The sequence below is a fragment of the Tachysurus vachellii genome, chromosome 16 (assembly GCF_030014155.1).
Source record: "Tachysurus vachellii isolate PV-2020 chromosome 16, HZAU_Pvac_v1, whole genome shotgun sequence".
Classification (NCBI taxonomy): domain Eukaryota; kingdom Metazoa; phylum Chordata; class Actinopteri; order Siluriformes; family Bagridae; genus Tachysurus; species Tachysurus vachellii.
In genome coordinates, this window is record NC_083475.1 from 18,582,773 (window position 1) to 18,610,682 (window position 27,910).

At 40.5% G+C, this 27,910-nt stretch overlaps 3 protein-coding genes across 5 annotated transcripts in view; 2 read left to right on the plus strand and 1 right to left on the minus strand.

Annotated features, from left to right (window-relative positions):
- The window catches only part of ninj2 (ninjurin 2), a 32,373-nt gene extending 28,357 nt beyond the window's left edge, over nt 1-4,016 (plus strand). The window contains exons 2-4 of the mRNA XM_060889759.1: nt 3,259-3,460; nt 3,609-3,798; nt 3,886-4,016. Of these exons, the coding sequence (XP_060745742.1) occupies nt 3,259-3,460; nt 3,609-3,754 (348 nt within the window). The 3' untranslated portion in view covers nt 3,755-3,798; nt 3,886-4,016. The remainder of the gene's footprint in view (nt 1-3,258; nt 3,461-3,608; nt 3,799-3,885) is intronic.
- A 2,609-nt stretch (nt 4,017-6,625) lies between these two features.
- On the plus strand, nt 6,626-11,816 carry LOC132858660 (clathrin heavy chain 1-like). Its single transcript, XM_060889048.1, has one exon. The coding sequence runs from the start codon at nt 6,774-6,776 to the stop codon at nt 11,805-11,807; it is 5,034 nt and encodes a 1,677-aa protein (XP_060745031.1). The 5' UTR covers nt 6,626-6,773; the 3' UTR covers nt 11,808-11,816.
- Nucleotides 11,817-23,412: 11,596 nt separating this feature from the next.
- Nucleotides 23,413-27,565, minus strand: LOC132859384 (uncharacterized). 3 transcript variants are annotated; one of them, XM_060890119.1, is made up of 9 exons: nt 27,142-27,565; nt 25,927-26,137; nt 25,486-25,647; nt 25,276-25,363; nt 25,081-25,149; nt 24,548-24,751; nt 24,200-24,371; nt 24,022-24,101; nt 23,413-23,709 (listed from the first exon to the last, which is right to left on the minus strand). In XM_060890119.1, exons 1-9 carry the CDS (start codon nt 27,248-27,250, stop codon nt 23,413-23,415), a joined length of 1,392 nt encoding a protein of 463 aa, XP_060746102.1. In that variant the 5' UTR covers nt 27,251-27,565. The 3 variants fall into 3 exon arrangements, with proteins under 3 accessions (XP_060746102.1, XP_060746101.1, XP_060746103.1); XM_060890118.1 differs by having other exon boundaries at nt 24,994-25,149; XM_060890120.1 differs by lacking the exon at nt 25,081-25,149.
- Nucleotides 27,566-27,910: the final 345 nt, after the last annotated feature.

A 27,910-nucleotide genomic window follows, 5' to 3' on the forward strand; every position in this document is an offset into this window, starting at 1 on the left:
CAATATTTGAAAAATAAGAGAAATGTTTTTTCAAAGATTTATTATATCATTAGAAAAATATATTTAATTATGATGTAGTGTCTTAATAATTAGAGTTTCTAGCACGTATGATTTAATAACTCATAGCTATTATTATTATTATTATTATTATTATTATTATTATTATTATTATTGTTGTTATTATTATTCATTCATTCATTCATCTTCTACTGCTTATCCGAACTACCTCGGGTCACGGGGAGCCTGTGCCTATCTCAGGTGTCATTGGGCATCAAGGCAGGATACACCCTGGACGGAGTGCCAACCCATCGCAGGGCACACACACACACACTCTCATTCACTCACTCACTGCGGACAATTTTCCAGAGATGCCAATCAACCTACCATGCATGTCTTTGGACCGGGGGAGGAAACCGGAGTACCCGGAGGAAACCCCCGAGGCACGGGGAGAACATGCAAACTCCACACACACAAGGCGGAGGCGGGAATCGAACCCTGACCCTGGAGGTGTGAGGCGAACGTGCTAACCACTAAGACACCGTGCCCCCTATTATTATTATTATTATTATTATTATTATTATTATTATTATTATTATTATCATCATTAACAGATGCACTGGGGACCAAGTAATCACATAACTATTCAGATGACTTGGATATCTTAAAGGTGCAATAGTCCTGGGGTCTATTAAAATGTATTCCTGACTTCCGGAATGCTTGTTTGTGTCTGGTTGAAGCTTCTGTCAATCATTTAATAGACACTCGAAAGGTTACCTAAGGTCTTTGGGGTGGAGCTTTTCGCTTTTGCTCCTCAGATATCTCATTATTTTCAGGTTCTTTGCTGCCCCCCGCTGGTGGATGGATGAAAACACAAACATTTAGCATTCTGAATAGAATTCCGAGCTCATTACTGTGAACACTGCACTGTAGGTTCTTGTAAAAAATTCTGAAGTCACCAACTGAATATAGAGAATAGTAAGTTTAGTTGGTTATCTAAATGAACCACATGCTGTTGGGGGTTTGGTAACTTTGTATTTTCAGTAGTTTGCCTGCTAGCACAAGTTAACGCACACATTGAAATCTGTTCTTTTGACAATATGATGTCCTTTTCCTCCAAAAATATCTTTACTGATTGTGAACAAAAAGCACTTGTTTTCAAAGCCCCTCTGGATTATCTATCAGATGTTGACTTTTGTAATCAGGTCACAGTCCTGATTACAGTCCAAAAGTAAATTAGAGGTTTTTAGAATTGCGTATAATAACAGTATGTCCAGCTATAGACAGGCTCTAAAAGCTGCTAGGGCTGAGCACCTGAGCAAACTCATAGGGGGTTTTTACACTTGGTCACTTCATGCGTTTTCTGTGATCAGATAGCTATCCGATGGTAAAAAAGACCAGGTCTAAATGCCCTCCAAAACGTTTTCGACACAGATATAAATCCGATGGTTCAAACCCCTTCAGGAGGTGGTCTGGGACGCGTTTCAGATGAAACTGGACAGGTGTAAATGAATGTGGTTGTTCAAGCCACATACGTCAGCGCTATACTCCTCCCAAACGGAAGTACGTCACTCGCAAGTGACTCACGAGTCGTGGATCGCGCCAGAAACAAATATGTTTTCCCACCAGCGCTGGCTCCAATCTTTCACCCAGGTGTCTCGTTGGGTCTTAAAATGCACTGCTGCCGCCAGCGAAAATGCAGCAAACAGTAAATGCTGTTTTTTTTGTAGCAACCGCATACACCAAAGCGTGTTACATGTCAATTACCCCAGAAATGAGGTGAAATATATTTGCATTTTGGGCGTTAGTAGAAAGATCGGATCGATATCCGATTCGCCGAGACGCGTTTATGTGGCCTAATGTAAATGGAACAGTTTTAACAAATCAGATAACTATCGGATCAGAGAAAACACATGAAGTGACCGGGTGTAAAAAGGCCCATAGAAAATAACCAAAACAATCCCAGGTTCTTATTTAGCACAGTGGCTAGATTAACAAAAAACAGAGCCGAACACACTATTCCATCACAGTTCAGTAGTGAGGACTTTATGAGATTCTTCACTGATAAAACTGAAAAATATGAGAGCATCTCGTGACCCAGTTTCACCTAAAGCGCTACACTCACAACTACAGTGCTTTACAAATACAGGACAGGAAGAGTTAGAAAAATGTATAACTACAGCTAAACCAACAACTTGTTTACTAGATCCCATTCCAACTAAATTACTGAAAGAAGTGTTGCATAAAGCTGGTGAGCCTCTTCTTAATAACATTATTAACTCCTCGCTATCTTTAGGTTACGTCCCTAAATCTTTCAAGTTGGCAGTTATTAGGCCCCTTATTTAGATCCCAATGAACTATCAAATTACAGACCTATTTCACACCTTTCGTTTATGTCTAAAATACTAGAAAAGGTTGTGTCTGTTCAACTGTGCTTCTTCTTACAGAAGAACAATATCTTTGAAGAGTTTCAGTCAGGTTTCAGGCCCCATCATAGCACAGAAACTGCACTTGTGAAAGTTACAAATGACTTGTTCTTAGCTTCGGACCAAGACTGCGTGTCACTACTGGTTCTACTTGACCTTAGTGCTGCATTCGACACTACAGATCACAACATTCTAATAGTTGGCTTACAAAATTACACAGGGACAGGCTTTTAGATCCTACCTGTCTGATAGATACCATTCTGTAGAATTAAATGGCGAATCCTCTAGAATCCTCCGTATTGCCAGATACTTATGGGGTTCCTCAAGGTTCAGTTCTAGGACCTCTGCTTTTCTTAATATACATGCTTCCCTTAGAGAACATTATTAGAAGACATGGGATTAGATTCCACTGTTATGCTGAAGATACACAGTTATATATCTCATCAAAACCAGATGAAACAGCTAAATTGTCCAAATTAACTGTGTGTTATAGAGATAAAAGATTGGATGATCTGTAATTTTCTGGTTTTATGCCGGATGCCCTTCCTGACACAACCCTCCCATTTTATCCAGGCTTGGGACCAGCACTGAGAATTAGCTCTCTGCTTGGGAATTGAACCCAGGACATGGCAATGAGAGTGTGGGATCCTGTCACTGGACCAGCAGGAGAAAGCCAATATACACTGTCACTTGAAAGTTAGAAGTTGCCCTCTTGCTTCTGTAGTGATCTTTTCAAACTATTTCAAGATGATTTTGGAACCTTTTCCAGCCTGATGAGCAAAAATAACTTTCTGTACTGTTGCTAATGTGGTCATGTGGTGTTTCTCTATTACAGAATCTCAACATGAATCAGTATGCCACTAAGAAGACAGTGGCTGAAAGCATGCTGGATGTGGCTCTGCTTATGGCCAACGCGTCTCAGCTAAAAGCCGTGCTGGAACAAGGGCCCGGGTTTAAGTACTTCCTGATCGTGATTGTGCTCATCGCAGTCTCGCTCTTCTTCCAAGTGCTCGCTGGAGCTTTCTTTATTCTCATGGGTGAGCATTGCAGCATTATTGCTTTTTCAGTCATAAAGGTATATATAGCAACCTACAAGCTTTCCAGATATGTTCTGGCTGTTCTGTTTTCAGAGGGAACATATGATTTATGGACTCACTTGCTTCCTTTGTTTTTATCCCCTATCAGCACGGAAAGATCTCAATGTCGTCGCAAATCACAGAAAGCTGGACTTAATGAATAACATAGCGACTGCCCTTGTGTTCCTTACCGTCATCATCAACATCTTCATCACTGCATTCGGTGTGCAGAAGACAGGCCTCTACCCTCAGTAGTGAACTTTAAGGGAAGGTTACTGAATGGGAACTTGATATTACAGGTTAATATTTCTGACTGTTGGTAAAAATATTGCAAATAGACCGTATTACAGTATAACAAAGAGCATTCTGTATGTGTTTGATTTCAGGACTTGGACATATATCATCAGTAAATCCTGGAAGCCTGCATTGGACATTTAAATGAAAAAAAAACAAACAAATATGTTATGTTCAGTACTGTTTACCTTTGCCATAGGTAGCACTTAATAATGAATTTAACATGTTATAAATAATCTAGCTTCTACTTTTGCTTTAACATTTTTTGAGCTAAATTTGAATTTATTTATTTAATTGTTCATTTTATATATATATATATATATATATATATATATATATATATATATATATATATATATATATATATATATATATATGAAATATATTCATACAAGTTTTCAGTTTTCATAAAATTAAATGACTAATTAAATGACACAAGTCCGTCCCACACCACTGTATTATTAGATATTTGCATTGGGGCAGTGGTGGCTCAACTGTTTCAGGCACCAGGTTGTTGATCGGAGGATCAGGGTTCAAAGCCCAGCACAGCCAAGCTGCCACTGCTGGGCCCTTGAGCAAGGCCTTCAACTCTCCCTGCTCCAGGGGCGCTTTATCATAGCAGAAGAAAAAAATTCCGCTGTAATGTATATGTGGCGATAATAAAGGCTTCTGTGCCCGTTCTAATATATAATATGTATATAATAATATATAGATAAAGTGCTGTGATCTTATAAGATAAAACATTTAATAAGGTGTTAATATGATCAATTCTGCTCAGAAAACGTTTCTCAGTAATAAATTAAACGAAAAAAAGTTACGTTTTTCTTGTGTGTGTGTGTGAGAGAGAGAGAGAGAGAGAGTGAGTGAGTGAGTGAGTGTGTGTGTGTGTGTGTGTGCACACGCACGTCAGTACTGAATAACAAGACACTCAACTCCATTTAAGATTTATTTTAGAATTATTTCAATAATTTTAATTTAGCTGGCGGGGGGCACGGTGGCTTAGTGGTTAGCACGTTCGCCTCACACCTCCAGGGTCGGGGTTCGATTCCCGCCTCCGCCTTGTGTGTGTGGAGTTTGCATGTTCTCCCCGTGCCTCGGGGGTTTCCTCCGGGTGCTCCGGTTTCCTCCCCCGGTCCAAAGACATGCATGGTAGGTTGATTGGTATCTCTGGAAAATTGTCCCTAGTGTGTGAGTGTGTGAGTGAATGAGAGTGTGTGTGTGTGCCCTGCGATGGGTTGGCACTCCGTCCAGGGTGTATCCTGCCTTGATGCCCAATGACGCCTGAGATAGGCACAGGCTCCCCGTGACCCGAGGTAGTTCGGATAAGCGGTAGAAGATGAATGAATGAATAATTTAGCTGGCTAGCTTGTAGTTGACAAAAATCAAATCGTCCATGTTTTTCTCCCTACTTATTAGGTCAAACATTGGGGTCGAAAACAACGTGATGTAAAACATGACAAGGGGGAGGGGCTCCGCTAGAACAGGGGCGGGGCTCCACACGGCACAAAAATAGCACCATATTCAATCCAGAGTGGCCGCTGCGTGCTGCTGCCGCGCCGCCATCTTGGGTTAGAAAACGTGTCTTTATTTATTTCCTTAAATAAGGCCGATACTTTTCACCTGAATACAGTTTATTTCCTTTTACTGTGTAGTCAGGTGAAAGGTATCGACCTTATTAAAGGAAATAAATGTATTAGTGTCCTTGTAAGTGACTGTGACAGAAATCAGCTTTTAAAAGCACATGGTCACAATGTTCATAATGACATTTTAATTCTATTGATGACACACAATCATACAGGGAACCACATGCAGTGAGCTGCTGTTTATAAAAGATATAATCCTATAGAATAGGGTCAAAAAAGGGGGATTAAGATATAAAATACAACAAAATAAAATAAAGTAGAATAGATTAATAAATCTTTTCTAAAGTAAAATAAGATAAAGCGGTTGTTGTGAAAGTGTCAGAGTGAAAGTGGTGGCTGAGCTGATCTTTCCTCTCCTGATAGATGACTGTATAGACAGAACGAGTATAAAATATGAATATATTTTATTCATTCTCTATTCATATTTTATACTCGTTCTGTCTATATTGTATCTCATTATCTGCATTGTTTTCTTGTATAGTTTGTATAGTATAGCGTTATTTATGTCTGTACTTTTGAGAGTCACAAACTGCTGGAACCAAATTCCTTGTGTGTGTCAACACACTTGGCATATAAATCTGATTCTGATTCTGATTCTGTAGTAACGTCAATATGACAAAGAATAAAAAACAGCATAAAGAGGAAAGAAACATAATAACTTCACTTCATTTGATAGATTCACATTGTTGTTGTTAGAAATCAGATAATCCTGAGATTTACACAGATATATAGACTGTGATTAAAGCATGAAGATGAATATATTTTAGCACAAACGTTAAAGCGAGGCCTCTTGGGGCTGAGACGCTCATATCTTAAAATACTAGTCAGGACATTTTGTGTAGAATAAAATGATTGTCATGTTGTGCTGTGGTTTTGAAGGTAAACATATGGTTTCTTATATTAGTGGTGTTGTGTATAACACTGAAGGATGCTGTAGACTTGGAGTTCTGTGAGCGTGTTATAAATGTTCCAGAACAGAATGAGAGTTTGTCTCAGTTTACATTCAAGTTGTTGACGTTCTAATTCAATCACAGTGAGAGAACTTCATCGAGCGAGCGATTACTTAGAGAGAGACTTTGCGGGTTTCAGCTCTGGGGCCGCTGATTTCCGTCTCAAGCAGTGGAGGAAAAAAATCAGTCATCTTCGGGATAAAACTGGCACCATTCGTATAACACCTCGAAACAACCTTCATCACTTTCGAGTTTTTATACCTTCTCTATTCGGCTCGTTGTTTCTGTTTTAAATTCAGTGGCATTTCATCACGGTGTTCGTGGAGGAGGTCGTAGTTAGCAGTTAGCTTAGCATAGCTATCTGGCCGGTGGAGCAGAAATCTAACCATGGCTCAGATCCTGCCTATTCGCTTTCAGGAGCACCTCCAGCTCCAGAACCTGGGATTTAACCCAGCTAATATTGGCTTCAGCACGCTTACTATGGAATCTGACAAGTTCATCTGTGTGCGAGAAAAGGTGGGCGAGCAGGCGCAGGTGGTCATCATCGACATGAGCGACCCCAATTCGCCCATCCGCAGGCCCATCTCAGCAGATAGCGCAATCATGAACCCAGCCAGCAAAGTGATTGCCCTCAAAGCTGCGAAAACCCTGCAGATTTTCAACATCGAAATGAAGAGCAAGATGAAGGCACACACCATGACTGAGGATGTGACATTCTGGAAGTGGATCTCCCTGAACACCGTAGCACTTGTAACAGACAACACAGTCTACCACTGGAGTATGGAAGGCGACTCGCAACCTGTTAAAGTGTTCAACCGGCATTCCAGCTTAGCAGGCTGCCAGATTATCAACTACCGCACCGACACCAAACAGAAATGGCTTCTTCTGATTGGGATTTCGGCACAGCACAACCGTGTGGTCGGAGCAATGCAGCTGTACTCTGTGGACAGGAAGGTGTCGCAGCCTATCGAGGGCCACGCTGCGGGCTTTGCTCAGTTCAAAATGGAAGGGAATGCTGAAGAGTCCACATTGTTTTGCTTTGCTGTTCGTGGTCAAGCTGGAGGAAAGCTCTACATTATCGAAGTCGGAACACCTCCGTCTGGCAATCAGCCTTTCCCGAAGAAAGCCGTAGATGTGTTCTTTCCGCTGGAAGCCCAGAACGACTTCCCTGTTGCTATGCAGATCAGCCCCAAGCAGGATGTGGTCTTTCTCATCACCAAATATGGCTACATTCACCTGTATGACCTTGAAACTGGCACTTGCATCTACATGAACAGGATCAGTGGGGAGACCATCTTTGTCACCGCTCTCCACGAGGCTACTTCTGGCATCATTGGTGTCAACAGGAAGGGACAGGTGCTGTCGGTGTGTGTGGAGGAAGAGAACATCATCCCCTACATCACCAACGTCCTGCAGAACCCTGATCTGGCACTGCGCATGGCTGTACGCAACAACTTGGTTGGTGCTGAGGAGCTCTTTGCACGTAAGTTCAACACTTTGTTCTCAGTGGGCAACTACTCTGAGGCTGCCAAAGTAGCTGCCAATGCACCAAAGGGAATTTTGCGGACCCCAGACACCATTCGGCATTTCCAGAGCGTTCCCGCCCAGCCAGGCCAGACCTCTCCTCTGCTTCAGTACTTCGGCATCCTGCTGGATCAGGGCCAGCTCAACAAGTTCGAGTCCCTGGAGCTTTGCAGGCCTGTACTGCAGCAGGGTCGCAAGCAGCTGCTGGAGAAGTGGCTAAAAGAAGATAAACTGGAGTGCTCTGAAGAGCTGGGTGATTTGGTCAAATCTGTGGACCCGACTCTCACTCTCAGTGTCTACCTGAGAGCAAATGTCCCTAATAAAGTGATTCAGTGTTTTGCTGAGACTGGACAGTTTCAGAAAATAGTATTGTATGCAAAGAAGGTTGGTTACACTCCAGACTGGATCTTTCTGCTTCGAAACGTGATGCGGATCAGTCCAGAGCAAGGCCTGCAGTTCTCCCAGATGCTGGTGCAGGATGAGGAACCTCTTGCTGACATCACCCAGATTGTGGATGTGCTCATGGAGTACAACCTGATCCAGCAGTGCACTTCCTTCCTGCTGGATGCTCTGAAGAACAACCGGCCCACTGATGGCCCTCTGCAGACCCGGTTGCTGGAGATGAACTTGATGCATGCTCCACAGGTGGCTGACGCTATCTTGGGAAACCAAATGTTCACCCACTACGATCGAGCTCATGTGGCCCAGTTGTGTGAGAAAGCCGGATTGCTACAGAGAGCCCTGGAACACTACACAGACCTGTATGACATCAAATGTGCTGTGGTGCACACCCACCTTCTCAATCCTGAGTGGCTGGTGAACTTTTTTGGCTCGCTGTCAGTGGAGGATTCTCTGGAGTGCCTGAGAGCCATGCTCTCAGCCAACATCCGCCAGAACCTGCAGATTTGCATCCAGGTGGCCTCCAAATACCATGAGCAACTTACCACCCAGTCCCTCACCAAGCTCTTTGAGTCTTTTAAGAGCTTTGAAGGGCTGTTCTACTTTCTTGGCTCCATTGTGAACTTTAGTCAGGATCCAGAGGTCCATTTCAAGTACATTCAGGCAGCCTGTAAAACTGGACAGATCAAAGAGGTGGAGAGAATCTGCCGAGAGAGTAACTGCTATGACTCTGAACGTGTGAAGAATTTTCTTAAGGAAGCTAAACTGACTGATCAGCTGCCTCTCATCATTGTGTGTGACCGCTTTGACTTTGTCCATGACTTGGTCCTTTATCTGTACCGCAACAATCTGCAGAAATACATTGAAATTTACGTGCAGAAGGTGAACCCCAGCCGCTTACCTGTGGTGATTGGTGGACTGTTGGATGTAGACTGCTCAGAGGATGTCATTAAGAACCTGATCCTGGTGGTCCACGGACAGTTTTCCACCGATGAGCTGGTGGCCGAGGTGGAAAAACGGAACAGGCTGAAGCTGATGCTGCCCTGGCTGGAAGCTCGTATTCATGAGGGATGTGAAGAACCTGCTACCCACAATGCCCTGGCTAAGATCTACATCGACAGCAACAATAACCCTGAGCGATTCCTCAGAGAGAACCCATACTATGACAGCCGTGTGGTGGGCAAGTACTGCGAAAAGAGGGACCCCCATCTGGCTTGTGTGGCTTATGAGAGAGGACAGTGCGACCAAGAGCTTATTAATGTGTGCAATGAAAACTCCCTCTTCAAGAGTCTGTCTCGGTATTTGGTGCGTCGTAAGGACCCTGAGCTGTGGGCCAGTGTTCTCCTGGAGAGCAACCCCTATAGAAGGCCACTGATCGACCAGGTGGTGCAGACTGCACTCTCAGAGACCCAGGACCCAGAAAAGGTGTCCGTTACAGTGAAAGCCTTCATGACTGCTGACCTGCCTTATGAACTGATTGAGCTTCTTGAGAAGATTGTTTTGGATAACTCTGTTTTCAGTGAGCACAGGAACCTGCAAAACCTTCTGATCCTGACGGCCATCAAAGCTGATCGCACACGCGTAATGGAATACATCAACCGCCTGGACAACTACGATGCCCCCGACATAGCCAACATTGCCATCAGCAACGAGCTCTTTGAAGAGGCATTTGCCATCTTCAGGAAGTTTGATGTCAACACATCTGCAGTGCAGGTTCTGATTGAGCACATTGGTAACCTGGACCGGGCATATGAATTCACTAAAAGCTGCAATGAGCCTGCCGTGTGGAGGCAGTTGGCTAAAACTCAGCTGAAGAAAGGCCTGGTAAAGGAAGCCATCGATTCCTACATCAAGGCTGATGACCCATCGGCATACATGGAAGTAGGACATGCTGCAGCCCAAAGTGGGAACTGGGAGGATTTGGTGAAGTTCTTGCAAATGGCACGCAAGAAGGCCCGTGAGTCATATGTAGAGACTGAGCTGATCTTTGCATTGGCTAAAACCAACCGCCTGGCTGAATTGGAGGAGTTTATCAATGGCCCGAACAACGCCCACATCCAACAAGTTGGTGATCGTTGCTATGATGAGAAGATGTATGAGGCAGCTAAGCTGCTGTACAACAACGTGTCTAACTTTGGCCGCCTGGTTTCCACTTTGGTCCACCTGGGAGAGTACCAAGCTGCTGTGGATGGAGCACGCAAGGCCAACAGCACACGAATCTGGAAAGAGGTCTGTTTTACCTGCGTAGATGGGAAGGAATTCCGTCTGGCACAGATATGCGGCTTGCATATTGTTGTCCATGCTGATGAACTTGAGGAGCTCATTAACTACTACCAGGACCGTGGCTATTTTGAGGAGCTGATCACCATGTTGGAGGCAGCTCTGGGGTTGGAGCGCGCTCACATGGGCATGTTCACTGAGTTGGCCATCCTCTATTCCAAGTTCAAACCACAGAAGATGAGGGAGCATCTGGAACTCTTCTGGTCCAGAGTCAATATTCCCAAGGTATTGAAGGCAGCAGAGAAGGCTCATCTGTGGGCGGAGCTGGTCTTCCTATATGACAAGTATGAAGAATACGATAATGCTATCATCATCATGATGAACCACCCTGCCGATGCCTGGAAGGAGAGCCAGTTCAAAGACATTGTTACTAAGGTGGCTAATGTGGAACTGTATTACAGAGCCATCCAGTTCTATCTGGAGTTCAAGCCTCTGTTACTGAACGATTTGCTTATCGTCCTGTCCCCAAGACTTGATCACACACGTGCTGTTAACCTCTTCTCTAAGGTTAAACAGCTGTCTCTGGTTAAACCATACCTGCGATCTGTACAGAACCATAACAACAAATCGGTCAACGAAGCACTAAATAATCTCTTTATAATAGAGGAGAACTACCAGGCTCTGCGCACATCCATCGATGCCTACGACAACTTCGATAACATATCTCTGGCCCAGAGCCTGGAGAAGCATGAACTCATTGAGTTCAGGAGAATTGCTGCCTACCTGTTCAAAGGCAACAACCGCTGGAAGCAAAGTGTGGAGCTCTGCAAGAAGGATAAACTCTACAAGGATGCCATGCAGTATGCATCAGAGTCAAAGGACACAGAGCTGGCCGAGGAACTGCTGCAGTGGTTCCTACAGGAGGAGAAGAAGGAGTGCTTCGCTGCCTGTCTCTTCACTTGCTATGACCTCCTGCGGCCCGACGTGGTGCTGGAGAAGGCCTGGAGGCACAACATCATGGACTTCTCCATGCCCTACTTCATCCAGGTCATGAGGGAGTACCTCAGCAAGGTTGATAAGCTGGATGCATCCGAGTCTTTGAGGAAAGAGGAGGAGCAAGCCACAGAGGCACAACCCATTGTTTATGGCACACCCCAACTGATGCTCACTGCAGGCCCAAGCGTCCCTGTTCCTCCTCAGCAGCCTTACGGCTATGGCTACACCGCCCCTGCTGGCTACGGCCAGTCAGCGCAGCCCGGCTTTGGCTACAGCATGTAGAGTCGTCCCCGCCTGCATTTCTCATCATCCGTCTCTTTTTTCAGTTCCTCCCCCTGCTCATTGTGCTTTATTCACATAAGTGTTGCAAAATCAGACAAAATCAGACTTGAAGGACTTCCTTTTTATTACAGAAATGATTATTACAGAAAGAGTTATTACAGAAAGTAATTCCTTTTTATGTTACATTCCATATTCAAGCCTACTTATATAACAGATTTTGTGTCCTTATATTGATTATTATTATTATTTTTTTTTTAAGTGGGGGAATTGGTGACGTATGTAAGTGGAAATTTTGAGAACAGCAATTAACCTTATTAACACCTGTTGTGAAGCATCTGATTTGCACTTTATCATGAGAGGGAAAAAACAACTAATGTAGAATCTCCTAATTTTGATGTGCTGTATGTGAACACTTACACTGTCTGTATAATGCACTTCATTATTGTATATTCTGGGGAAAAAAAAGTAAAAAAAAAAATATTTGAACCATATGCATCCATTTAGCAACACTAAGTAATAATCAGATATTCTACACAGGTATGTAGCTGTATGGAATTTTATGTGCATACACACCTATGATTATAGAAAGCAATTTTAATCCCTTAACATGAAGCCGTACTCATCGAGTGTGTCAGCATTGGCCTCCTTTCATTCACTTCATGTGTAACAGGCAAACCCCTGTTGTGTTCTATACAGTGCTCTTGTGTGATTTCCATAAAATGAGCAATGGATAAAAGATTATTCTTCTGACCTCTGTGTGTGTTTACTCACAATGCATCTTCCCTGTATTTGAGGTTTGTGTATGCCTGGTGTTTTGATGTTCTAGCTTATGTTCTAGCTTTGTTTGGAGTGTACAGAAGAACGGATGTGTCAAGTTGGGTACCACGCTCGTCCAGTAAGTTCCGTAGAGTGTAGTACTTTGCCCTCGGAACCTGAAGCTAATAAATTTACAGGATTGTGAACGTTTTTGGTGACTTTGATTGTAAACTTGCTCACATTAAAGTTAAAAAATCATCTAAAAAAAAAAAATAGAGAGAGAGACTTTTGATATTCACACTTTACACAGAATACTTTCTTTTCACACAACACACACCACACATTCATTTTTACAAATTTTACTTTTCACACGAGGCACATCACACCACCAAGTTTGGAAAATGGTAAGTTTCCTGATTATGACTTTGTTGATTAGTAAATTTGATCATCAGGATCCATTTTATTGGAGTTTTCATACTGTCTATTTTAATATTAAGTTTGTATAGTTTATTATTCACTTACATTTATATTCATTTCGTATTAAATTGTAAGACAAGTATCTTATTGTCTTAGGGAGCACTAAAGCCTTAGACATGATGATTTAACACAGAAGAGGAAGGTACAGTGTAATAAGTAATACATTCAGGTCTGTTTCTGAAGACAAATGTCATTATTTTAATCAGTAAGCCTCAGTATAAACCTGTTCATTTCTCTTTGTTTTTCTGAAACAATCTTTTTTCTAAAAGCCAACTCTGTTTCTTCTTTTAGTCCCAGCCTGAAGAAACAATGCACTATGTGCTAGTCAACATCTGTCCCGTGTATAATCCCGAGTACAACGCTGTGTACTACCCCGAGTACAACCCTGATTTCAACCCTGATTTCAACCATGAGCTCAACCCCGAGTTTAACCCCGAGTTCAACCCCGAGTACAACGCAGTGTACAACCCAGAGTTCAACCCTGAGTTCAGCCCCAAGTACTACCAAATCCTGCCACCTAAATTCTGTGACTGTGACAGAAATCAGCTTTTAAAAGCACATGGTCACAATGTTCATAATGACATTTTAAATCTATTGATGACACACAATCATACAGGGAACCACATGCAGTGAGCTGCTGTTTATAAAAGATATAATCCTATAGAATAGGGTCAAATAAGGGGGATTAAGATATAAAATACAACAAAATAAAATAAAGTAGAATAGATTAATAAATCTTTTCTAAAGTAAAATAAGATAAAGCAGTTGTTGTGAAAGTGGCGGAGTGAAAGTGGTGGCTGAGCTGATCTTTCCTCTCCTGATAGATGACTGTAGTAACGTCAATATGACAAAGAAAAAAAAGCAGCATAAAGAGGAAAGAAACCTAATAACTTCACCTCATTTGATAGATTCATATTGTTGTTGTTAGAAATCAGATAATCCTGAGATTTACACAGATATATAGACTGTGATTAAAGCATGAAGATACCAGTGTGAATATATTTTAGCACAAACGTTAAAGCGAGGCCTCTTGGGGCTGAGACGCTCATATCTTAAAATACTAGTCAGGACATTTTGTGTAGAATAAAATGATTGTCATGTTGTGTTGTGGTTTTGAAGGTAAACATATGGTTTCATATATTAGTGGTGTTGTGTATAACACTGAAGGATGCTGTAGACTTGGAGTCCTGTGAGCGTGTCATAGATGTTCCGGAACAGAATGAGAGTTTGTCTCCGTTTACCTTTAAATTGTTGACCTTCAAATTCACTCACAGTGAGAGAACGTCATCGAGCGAGTCATTACGTAGAGAGAGACGTTTAATATTCACACTTTACACAGAATACTTTCTTTTCACACAACACACACCAAACTTTTTACACACACACATTATTTTCACACAACACACACCACACTTTTTACACACCACACATTATTTTTTACAAATATTACTTTTCACACGAGGCACATCACACCACCAAGTTTGGAAAATGGTAAGTTTCCTGATTATGACTTTGTTGATTAGTAAATTTGATCATCAGGATATTTTATTTAAGTTTTCATACTGTCTATTTTAATATTAAGTTTGTATAGTTTATTATTCACTTACATTTATATTCATTTCGTATTAAATTGTAAGACAAGTAGCTTATTGTCTTAGGGAGCACTAAAGCCTTAGACATGATGATTTAACACAGAAGAGGAAGGTACAGTGTAATAAGTAATACATTCAGGTCTGTTTCTGAAGACAAATGTCATTATTTTAATCAGTAAGCCTCAGTATAAACCTGTTCATTTCTCTTTGTTTTTCTGAAACAATCTTTTTTCTAAAAGCCAACTCTGTTTCTTCTTTTAGTCCCAGCCTGAAGAAACAGTGCACTATGTGCCTGTCGCTAATACACCTGTCTTTGAAGATGTCCCTGTCAACATCTGTCCTGTGTACTACCCCGAGTACACGGCCATGTACTACCCCGAGTACAACGCAGAGAACAACGCCATGTACTACCCCGTGTACTACCAAATCCTGCCACCTGAATTCTGCCCCCAACCCCCAACAGTAGAGACTGTTGGAGAAGAATGCTTCCTCCCATCTCCCCATCATACTCAGAACCACCAGCCAATTCTGCCCAATAGGACGGGCACACTGGTAAGAAATTAAAAAAGCACTACAGTAAAAATACTTAAGGTTCTTATAATGGTGTTTTCACATATTAACTCCAGACATTTAACACCTAAACTATTTCTAGGAGATTCACAATTTAACTCCAACTTGTATTTCCTACAGATTACAAATCAGGACCCCAATGACGCTGGACGGGACGTTATGATCAACGAGCTTCTCGGAGGAGCAGCCATGTATCAACCAGAGAACCTGTTTCCACCAGAGAACATGTCTGTACCCCAACACGTGTCTCCACCTGAAACTGCGTCTCCACCTGAAACTGCGTCTCACCCTGAAACTGCGTCTCACCCTGAAACTGCGTCTCCACTTGAAACGACGTCTCCTCCTGAAACTGCATGTCCCCGTGAAACGGCGTCTTCTTCTGATTCTGAAAAGACGTCTCCCCCTGAAACTGTGTCTCCACCTGAAACTGTGTCTCCTCCTAAAATGACGTCTCCCCCTGAAACTGCGTCTCCACCTGAAACGGCGTCTCCCCCTGAGAACATGTCTCATCCAGAGCCTGTGCAGACAGATACTGCAAACACAACGGTACAGCATTAAAGTCCATCTGCAGATCGCAGACCTGAGAGGACGTGGCTTCGTGTCCATATATGTACATGGGGACGTGCCGCTAATGTGATGTGATTATCATGAAGCTAGTAATTTTGATCATTAGGATCCATTTTATTGGAGCTTTCATACTGTCTATTTTAATATTAAGTTTGTATAGTTTATTATTCACTTACATATATATTCATTTCATATTAAATTGTAAGACAAGTAGCTTATTGTCTTAGGGAGCACTAAAGCCTTAGACATGATGATTTAACACAGAAGAGGAAGGTACAGTGTAATAAGTAATACATTCAGGTCTGTTTCTGAAGACAAATGTCATTATTTTAATCAGTAAGCCTCAGTATAAACCTGTTCATTTCTCTTTGTTTTTCTGAAACAATCTTTTTTCTAAAAGCCAACTCTGTTTCTTCTTTTAGTCCCAGCCTGAAGAAACAGTGCACTATGTGCCTGTCGCTTATACACCTGTCTTTGAAGATGTCCCTGTCAACATCTGTCCTGTGTACTACCCCGAGTACACGGCCATGTACTACCCCGAGTACAACCCCGTGTACAGCCCCGTGTACAGCCCCGTGTACTACCAAATCCTGCCACCCGAATTCTGCCCCCAACCCCCAACAGTAGAGACTGTTGGAGAAGAATGCTTCCTCCCATCTCCCCATCATACTCAGAACCACCAGCCAATTCTGCCCAATAGGACGGGCACACTGGTAAGAAATTAAAAAAGCACTACAGTAAAAATACTTAAAGTTCTTATAATGGTATATAAAGGTACAGTTCATTTAACAACTAAACTATTTCCAGGAGATTCACAATTTAACTCCAACTTGTATTTCCTACAGATTACAAATCAGGACCCCAATGACGCTGGCCGAGACGTTATGATCAACGGGCTTCTGGGGGGAGCAGCCATGTATCAACCAGAGAACGTGTCTGAACCCCAACACGTGTTTCCACACGAACACAAACCCCACTACGACACACCAAACACAAAGGTACAGTATTAAAGTCTGTCTGTAGATCGCAGACCTGAGAGGATGTGCCTTTGTGTCTATATATGAACATGTGATCTGATTATCATGAAGCTAGAGGCAAACTTTACTCACGTTTACATGATGCTTTGTGATTTCCTGTTTATTTTTCTGTTTCATTATATCACATTATGAGCTTCTTGTTTGGCTTATTGAACACACTGGATGTTATCTGAACTTTGCTGTCCTTTCTGCAGGGAGTTGAACTGTTCATTAGAGGTTTGGACTCCATTGATGAGCAGCGCCTCTATAAGGAGTTCCGCCCTTTCGGGAATATCATCAGAATTAAGGTGAACTAATAATCCCTCCAGTTTCTTCCTTTCCTAATACACTGTGTTCACTTCCCCTTACTCTCTCTTTTAGGAGACACATGTGTTTTTACATACACAGTATTTTGTATAGCTGCTCGTCTCTGAAATGATAATTATCAGTACAGATAGATAAGAAGTTCAATCACACTTCCCTGATACTAAGACAGCACAGATGTTCTGTTTTATATATATTTTAGTGTGTAATGCTCATTGTTTGCTTTCTGTATCTCCCGGTACAGCTTATAAAGGCAAAAGGGTACGGATACATCAAATATTTCTCTGAAGCTGAAGCCAAAGCGGCTATCAGGGAGATGAACGGGAAGATTGTGGGAACGGACCGGCTGAATGTTACTCTGAACAAAACAAAAACCGAACGAGCAGAGGAGAAGATGAGACGTGACTGGAACAGAAGCAAGTGGCAGAATCATAAAGGCTCAAAGTTGTTCTGAAAATGGACATAAAGAACAATAATAAGAGTAAATAAAGGTACATCTTCCAAATTTTACACAAATGGTCTGAGTTTTTAATCACAGTAAATAAATGTTGGTGTAAATGCCTCACACAGCAGCAGCAGCAGCCGTAAAAGTGCTGTAAAATAATCAGCTCTAAAATTCCACCTCAATAAAATAGAATTAGAAATTAATACCTGAACATCATTAAAACCTCATTTATGAACTATGTAATAACTGATGATTAGTATTCAGCATGACTGAGTAAACATATATAGATATAAATACAGATCATGTTTGTAACACTAAACGGATCAGAGACTCACACGGTAGAACACACGTGAGAGTCGGAACACTTGGCCAAGTGTGTTGACACACACAAGGAATTTGATTCCAGCTGACATCATTATACTGTACAAGACAAGATAATACAGACTATACAAGTATGAGTATTAAATATGAATACAGAATATATGACTGATCAGTTATGTACATAAAGTGTGAGAGGTGCATGGTAGTGCAAATAACGATATTGTGTAATATTATGTTTTTGTAGTGTGTAACCTATACAAATGATGTGATGACTGACAGTTCTGATAATGCAGTGCTTGTAGATATGAAGCAGGGAATGTAAGTATGGTGAGTTGTTAATCAGGGTGATTGTCTGGGGAAAAAAACTGTTCCTGTGTCTGGCAGTTTTGGTAAGCAAAGTTCTGTAGCGCCTGCCAGAAGGGAGGAGCTGAAAGAGGTTGTGTCCAGGATGCGAAGGATCAGTAGTGATGTTTCCTGCTCGGTTTCTGATTCTTTTATCGTACAAGTCCTGGGGGGTGGGCAGGGGGGCACCAATTATTTTTTCTGCTGTTTTTACTGTGTGTTGCAGTCTGTTCCTGTCCTCTTTTGTTGCTGCACCTAACCAGATGGTGATGGATGTGCACACGACAGATTGAAAGGTGAAATCCTTATTTACAGGTCGCATTGCGTTTCCGCAGTTCTTTGCTGCCCCCTGCTGGTGGATGATGAAAACACAAACGTTTAGCATTCTGAATAGAATTCTGAGCTCATTACCGTGAACACTGCACTGTAGGTTCTTGTAAAAAATTCTGAAGTGAACAACTGTATATAGAGAATAGTAAGTTTAGCTGGTTATCTAAATGAACCTGCTTGCTAGCACAAGATAATGCGCACATGAAAATCTAGTGATTGTGAACAAAAAGCACTTCTAGATTATCTATCAGAGGTTAACTTTTGTAATCAGGTCACAGTCCAGATTTCCTTCTGATGACTCCATGCAGATCATGTTTGCACAAACGATGCTACAGAGTAAAATCTGAACCACCACTTTTGTGTCCAGCTAATTCCTGCATGTCCTTAGTATCATGTGAATGTTTTTTTTCTTTGACTTTCTTCCTAGCATAAAAACATTTCTATTGGAGAGCTTTCTTTAACTCGTGCAGTTCTCTTTCAGTGACATTTCGGACATGAGATATTGTGAGCTGGAAACACTCAGATTTTTGTCTGTTTATAACCTTCATCTTCGAAGCATCACTTAGCTTAATTTTTAGATCCTTATTCAGCTGCTTGTGATGTTTCTTGACCTGAGTAACAAATATCAAAATGAGTCATTGATGCTCTAATGAGTTAATGATATTCTGAAAGACTTACTGTATAATCTGGATGGGTGTTCAGACTTTATATAAACTCCCTGTTCGAAGTCGCCACAGAGGCGAATCTTCTGGCCCACATATTTGATGTGGCATAGGTTTTATGCCGGATGCTCTTCCTGACACAACCCTCCCATTTTATTCTGGCTTGGGACCAGCACTGAGAATTAGCTCTTCGGTGGCTGGGTTAGCTCTCTGATTGGGGATCGAACCCAGGACATGGCAATGAGAGTGTGGGATCCTGTCACTGGACCAGCAGGAGGCAGCCAATACACACAGAAAAATCAAGGTACAGTAAAGTACCTAAAAGAGTACAAATGCTTTGTCGCCCCAGCTGTACCCTAGCAGGGTACAGAAATGTACCTCTGAACACTGGTACATTTTTGTACCTTCTTGTTTGTACCTCTAAAAGAACAATTTCGCACCCCTAGTGATAGAAATGGTACATTTTTGTACCTTCTTGTTTGTACCTCTAAAGAACAATTTTGCACCCCTAGTGATAGAAATGGTACATTTTTGTACCTTCTTGTTTGTACCTCTAAAGAACAATTTTGCACCCCTAGTGATAGAAATGTACCTTTATGTTATGGTTTAAAATTACATCCTGGTATTCTCCCAGGGCCCTTCACTAATATCCAGCTGAACTGATTTGTCCTATTAAAGTAAAAATTAAAAAATAGAAAGACACTTGCATGGATGGGGGGAAGACTCAATTCCAATTCGTTCAGAGGCATTAGGCTTTGAGCATTTTGTTACCTGTTTAAATACAAAACATAGGCAATGCATTTTTCACATTTTTTTTAATCACAAAAATAACAAATTTGAGTATTAAAGTACAGACCATTCTCAATTCAGTTTTATAACTAATACTAGATATTCTGTACCACACTAACAATTCAATTAACACAGAATTTCAATTCCTGTGCTAAACATAGTGCATGTTTTACAAGCATTTAAACAAAATGTAACAATTCTTGAATAAAATACAGAACATTAGCAATTCAACTCATATACTGGATGTTCTGTATAAAACCACTTAGAATATTTAAAATGAACATGTACAATGCATTTCAATTCCTTCAGAGCTTAAATACAAAACTGAAATCATCGGGCCCAATGAGCAGTTCATTAATCAGTTTTAAATACTAAACTCAGGCATTTTAACATCCTATCCTCGCTTTTGCAGACTTGTTTTTACTTTTGTCCCTCTTTAGACCAACCATCACTGATTATCAGTATGTCAACTTGTATTTTGAACATTAAAACCACATATCTGATAAAAATCTGGACGGAAGACTTGCATTAAACAGACAGTTTACCCAAAAACTTAATTCTGTCATTTACTCATCCTCATGTAGTTCCAAACCTCTAATTAAATGAAGATATTTTGAAGAATGTTGGTAGCCAGACAGTTAATGGTAGCCATTGACTTCCATATTAGGAAAACAATAAAAATACTACGCAAGTCAATGGCTACCAACAACTGTCTGGATACCAAAATTCTTCAAAATATCTTCTGTGTTCAATTGAAGAAAGAATTCATATAGGTTTGGAACAACATGAGGGTGAGTAAATGACAAGTTTCATTTTTGGTTGAACTATGACTGTAATGGCAGGTATAAAGGGGGGAACAATTCTCTCTATTAATACTTGTACACTAAGCATCCTCATCATATGACCTTGCCAAAAACCTACAAGCATTTATACAAAATGTCTCAATCCAGCATACAGATTACCATCAACTGTATATGTGTCAAGTGATGTGTGGTCAAACTCATCTCCAGGTTTGAGCAAAATCCAGTCACTGTCTACTCTTACACGATATGCATGAAAATGTGAATCAAAGGACAACGGAAGCAAGATTTTACTGCAAAGCACCCATGTGGTGTCAATGTTAAGAATGTACTTGATCTGGCCAAACACAGGAATTTTTTCAACATGTAAAAGGTCTAACGTCAACACGTCACTAACAGTATACTTGATATTGTCTGCAGTCAGTTGAGAGACACGTTGCATTAATTTGCCATCAAATTCTACATCCCTGAAGTTGCCATTTTCTCTTAGAGCAGTCTGAAGATCAATGGGTAGAGACAATAAGGGTGTGCATATACTTCTACCTGGCACCTTTTCACAATCACCCAAGATATTGTCTGGTGAAAGTTCCCAGCATTGTTTGAACTGGTGCCGATTGCTCAGAGTCATTGTTACATTTACAAAACTTCGACAGTTATAAGTCAGATTCTTAAAATATTGATGTTTTCCTTCGAATCTCATACACCAATGAGAACGAAGAGGACCGTACATTAACATTAATCTGGGATAATGTATAAGATAGTGGCATTTAGGTGTTAAAACACTTCCAAATACTTCTGTCATCTCTGAAAGGAATGCATGTACAAGTACTTCTAGATTTGCTAGTTCATCTTTCCTCAACTTAGCTGCCATGACAATATCTGCAATCTCTTTACATAATAAGAACACGTGCCAATATCTGGTGCCAGGAGGAACACGATGACCCATTATAAATGGCAACAATCTGAAAAGACACCATTTCTGAGCAGCTGTTCCTATGATCCCTGAGGTGTGAAGAAGTCGTTCAGACAACAGCACAGGCTTATTGGCCTTGTCATTCTGACCAAAAGAGAATTTTTGAAGCTCTTCATTTATCTCAGTTACAGTTATATGCTTTTGTTTATGAGCTTCGCAAATAACATGCTTCAATATCAGTGGAAAAACTCCCTCCAACATATCATGCATGATGTCTGGGGGCAAAGACTTGGTCACATCAAAATAACCTAGCGCATCAAATGAACAAGTGCTGCGTACACCATACAAAGCAGCATTTTCTTTGTTATGCTGGACACACTGGAGATGATATTCGTGGACTTCAGTTGTTCTTAGAACAAAACTATCTTCCTGGAAATTTTGATTAATTTCTGAATGTGTTGCCATACAATAACGACAAATTCGACCCGAGTTGAAACACATGCGAAAACCACCAATCATATGCGATGACAGATTGTCAGCAGAAAACGTTGCTAAAGCAGCATAAACTTTGTGTTCTGTTCCACAGACATTCACAGTGAAGCCATCAGTTGAAAGCTGTTTTAGGTCATCTATCAATGGTTTTAATACGATATCCATACCAAACTCTTTCAAATGGGAATGACGAACCAGCAGAGCTAAATGAATGTGCTTAAGATGAGATCGATACATTCCACCTAAATTTCCAACTGTGTAGTAAAATCCACACAACTTATACTTCATTCTCTTAGGACCTAAAGGGTTAACTATTTCAAATTCGTCTTCATATAAATGAAGTCTTAAAGCATCTGGATGTTCTCTAAAAAACAAATGTTCCTTGAAATAAAGGCCATCTTTATAGTCCATCAGAAACAGTTCATCTTGGACCTTGTTATTTTCAGATAGTATTTGATTCCAGACATCTTCATGGGAACAGTATTTTTTTAAAACTTCAGAGATGGAAACATAGGAATAGGTTCCTATTTTGTTCCCTGAAGGGCCTCTCAGTGTGTGGTGAACAGGTTCTGTATAGTCCATCTTGGCCTTACAATGTTCTTTAATCATATGTGGAGAACGAACCACCTCAAAAGCTTTATCAAAGAAATCAGATGAATCCAAAACCTGCTGAAGTTCAGGACACTTTGAAATATCAAAACCACTATTTTCAAGATGATGAGAAATAAAATCATCATAGTTCTCTTTAAAAAAAGAAAAGAGAAATTTGACATCATCTGCAATGTCTTGTTGGACTGACAAATGTAGAAGGTTTTTCTCTCTGCATTTAAGAATGAATCCAAATAGATGTTCTTGGAAATCTTCTAAAAGTTTATCTAAAAGTGGCATAACTTGAGGATCAGAGGAATTTGGATCAGATGAATTTTGCTGATCAGGGTAAAAGCTGTGTTGCTGTACTGCTGACTCTTCTTCACTGGGACAGTCATTTTTGTCATCAGATTGTCCAAAAACAAAGGATCTGTGCTTCCTGTAAACATGTTTTCTATAAGAATGATAACGCGAAAAAGTTGACTGGCACTCATTTATACTACAGGTGATATTAAAATTTGATTGATGCGCATGAACGATTCCAACATGTTGGATTAATTTAACGAGACTGAATGTCCTCCGTGTGCACTTTGGGCAATGGTACATTTGAGGGATGAGAATTTAATATAAAAGGTTTATCATCCTTAGTAAAGTGACTGGCAGTGGCTTGTCTCCCTCCTCCACGATGTTGACAATGCTCCTCTGAAGAAAAGTGAGAGTGTTCTTCAGGTGTGGTGGATATGTGATGTTAAAAGTAAAATACATACAGAAGGCAGTCATGAAGGCCTCGTCTAGGCTGGTGCACTGGCACACAACCATGCCATCCACCTTCACCACGCTGTGCCCTCTTCCAATGATTGCCATCTTCCAGTCATTCTCCATCAGTTGAATGGTTGGAAAGGGGGTAGCAGGGTCCTCCTACATAAGAGAAAACAAAGAAAACATTTTCAAATGTAAATAAACAAGTCAGTCATTTTAGCCTTTTATTATATTTTAAAAATTACTTGTATACATTGTAGATGGTTTTACAGGTACATTTACTCTAGAATTTTCATACTAAAGCTGGCGACAACTTAAAAAAAAAAAAAAAAAAAAAAAAAAAAAAAAAAAAAAAAGGGTTATGGCAAAAATGAAGCACATCTACCGGAGACAGAAATCCAAGCTCTTTTTCTGTTATTGTACTAACATGAGGTCCACCAGCCAGCATTGCAGGATAATTCAGAAGCCTACCTCTTTCATAGTAATGTAGTGTTCAATCTTTTCTCTGAAGATGAATGGCAAGAAGATAAGCCCAGCCCTTAAGTCAATTCCTGCAATGTGGAAAAATATCCTACTTTCTCAATCACATATTTTGCAATGTGGTAAAGCAAATGACAGTGAGTTTCACTAGCAAAGTGACTGTCTCTACCTGGTAGATCTTCAGCCAGGGCATCCTGTCTTGTTTCAGTGTACTGTTTTGCTAGGGGGGATTTTGCTGTGGCAAGTTTCAGCACATTTGGCAGAACTCTAGCGAAGCCCTCTCTGAAGCGATGACAGAAGCTGCTTGGTGAGGGATGGATTCGGTCAATCTCATCAAAAAACTGTAGAATGTGAAGACATGATTAACATTCAGTGCATCACTGAAAGCAAATTTATTTTAATTAAATGTTTTATTTAAATGTTTTTTTTCTGTGACAGCAATCAACATGTCTGCAATTTCACAATTTCCAAAATTGTAACTGCATCCCTGTATCATTCAGATGTTTTCAAAACTCACTCCATTAGGCGTTCTTAAGTATGGGTACTTTTTGACTACATCCTCCACAGACATTCCTTCCATGATTTCTCGACGTCTCCAGGAGAACGTTCGTGCCATGCGGTCTTTGACAGTCGAGATGTCTGGATGTTTCTTCTGATACTCACTTTGTAGAACGTTCACATGGACCTCAACAGACGTTGAATCCTCCCCAACACAAGTTTCCTTTGTCAGAACAACAAACAGAGAATGCTTAAAGGCAGCGACAGATTTGTGAAAAGTGAATCCGGACCCTAATGTTCAGTCAGTGAAAGAGTTAGGTGTATGCAAAAATATTTAAATGTCTGTAATATCTGCCTTACATTGACCTGCACTAAGTGAAATGTAAAAGTGATTAAAAGTAAATATAAAAAAAAAGAAACATGGAAAATTAGATATGCATATGGCAGTGGGCTTGCATATGCTACCCTAGCTGGCTTTCGACACGAGCTCGCAGATGCACTGGTGGATCTGGACTGCTTTGTATGGCCAAACTTCTCCTTGAGCTTTCTTACTTCACTGTCGCTGACAAGTGGTGCACGTTCTGCTTTAAATTTTCGCTTTAAAGACATGTGCCAGGTGTGCTAGTAAAAAAAAAACAAAACAAAAAAACATTTGACTATTTGGCATATTCCAGCAAGTAAAGATAAAATATTATCTTGTACAATTATGTAGACAAAGATAAATGACTTAAAAACAATGCAACTTACATAGCCATTTCCCTCCTTATCCCTCAGGAAAGGGTATTTCACTATCAGTGCCTTGGCAACTTGAATATACTCTGCATTAGTTGGATATCTAGTACAAAGGCAGAAAAAAACTCTAAATCTCTTGGTTGTGTCTAACAGTCTTCATAGATTGTGAATTGATCTTAAGTAGTACAGTTGTAGTAGCAAATATGTTATAATGGTTATACTTACAAAGTGTATTCTGCCATCATTTCATACAGCGTTCTTATTATTTTGTTGCGTACTTTTGGCACTGTGTGACATGGTTCCTTGATGTCAAGTCTCGCCTGGACATCTTTGGGAAAGGTTGGAATGACAGTCACAATAGGTAGTCCCCTGTGAGCTGCTTCAACACTGCAATACAAAATTACATCAGTAACCAATTGAGGGTTGATCCTATTGCATACAACAAAAAACACAGACTCTTATCTAAAAAGCCTTTATTGTAGGGCAGTTTTACATATCATTACATCGGTGTTTCCTTTTTATGGGCTATTGAACTAAAAACATTTATGAAATAATCAGACAATATCTAGTCTTTTTTCACCGTTTTCAAAATAATGTTAAAAGTGATCAAATTTTATGTTGTTGAACACATTTACCAAAACGGCATCGTAAAAATTCTGCCCTTACCTTGGATCAGTGGAAGGATGAGGCTGGAGATCTGCCGTAGACTGAGCGACTTTAACTGGTACTGGCTCCAATACAACAATGGTCTCATTCTCCTTGTAATGGCGTACAAACTGTTGAAATTTTAGTTGCTTTTTGAAGGAACCATCAAACAGATAGCCAACCATTGCTTCAGTGAGTCCACAATCCACTGTTTCTCCATCTACGTCATTTTCTGATCACACAGAAAATTACAACAGTTATAGACGAATAACTGTAAAACACAGACAGACTTGAGTGCGATCAAATGTGTGGAAAATGATAATCGTCGGAGAATTAGTTAACTTCATGAACACCTAAACGAAGATAAGCCAAAGACGGTGCCAGTGTATTACTTATAAAAAACCAATCCCTGACTAATGAAGTCATCATTCACTGCAGCTGCCACTGAAGCTTCGGCAGTCAGTGTCCTGTTAGAAACAGTCAGTGTCCTGAGATGCGCGCTTAATTATGCTGCCTTCAGGTGCTACCAGAAACTTCCTACTTCCCACTTTTGAAATCGTGGTTATACGGAACCCCGCACATGACATGTAAGAAAAAAATAAATAAATCGTGCGTACGATTTATTAATTCGTTCCCTCGATTTATGAATCGTGCGCACGTCTTTGCCTACTTGTCATGTCCGTGGCTCCGTATAATTACGAGCTCATCACATTCAAATTTTAACTTGAGAGTGTGTTCATGACCAATAGTATTTAACTAGTTACTAATATTTACCCTAATTCCGAAAGCACGTGAAGGCAACATAAAAACGCTGAGCTCTTGTGCAAGAGGCTGCAAAAGACGCAAGACGTGATAGTCTAGCCTGAAAAAAATTCTAAACGCTGTTTGAGCATAAGAATCAACATTTATAGGATAGGTTACGCAAGTTTTCGTTGTAAAATCGGAAAAAAATGCTTAATTTGAGCAGATTTCGATATTTTCCTCAGCAGACGGCGCGAAGCGGGAAAAATGGGTTGCGCTGCCCAATTCTGGGGCTAAATGGCGATGTTAAGTGGAAGCATTTTACATGGCTTACTTGACTAAATGGACAAAATAACTGTGTGTAACCCAACTAGCAACAAGCCATAACGTGCTTAGTGTAGTTAACGATAGTTTAAGATTTGCTTGTAAAGGTTATTGATAGCTAACACTAGCATGCTATGAACAGAAAAAAAAAATCAAGATTCGGTTACTTACCCCTGAATTTCCTTGCCTCTTCTTCGTTAATCTGTATTCCAGCTTCAATTATTTTCAGAATTAGTTCATCCGTGGAAAAACTCGACAGGGATGGACAATTAACCGACATTTTCGCTCATTTCACGCACGCAAGTGAGAAAGAATGTGTACTCACTGTGCAACGTGCAAAGAAGATATCCCGCCTTCTGAATAGACGAGCCAATGGCTTTTAAATTATGATTTTGTGATCTCTGATTTGCTGCATAATGTACCTTAAGCTTGTTAAAAGTACAATTATGTACCCTTTGCTGTCAGAACTAATTTTGTACCTTTAAATTAAAACAAAGGTTCACAGTTGTCACCTTAAGGACCATTTCCTGTACCTTACAGGGTACTTTCATGGCAAATGTACCTTTAGGTACAGAAACGATACCCCTATTTTTCTGTGTGTATACACTGTCGCTTGAAAGTTAGATGTTACCCTCTTGCTTCTGGAATGATCTTTTCAAACTCTTTCAAGATGATTTTGGAACCTTTTCCAGTCTGATCAGCAAAAATAACTCTTTTTCTGAAGGCCTCAGAAATCTCCCTTGTTTTTGCCATGATCCACTTCCACAAACACGTCATGAACATCAGACTTTGATATATCTGTGTTCTTTAAATAAAATAGACCTAATTGTCCTCCTTTTGACAGATGGACTCTCATTCGACCTTAGAAGTAAACACTAATCCTAGAGGTTCACATACTTTTGCATCTCCTACATATATATATATATATATATATATATAT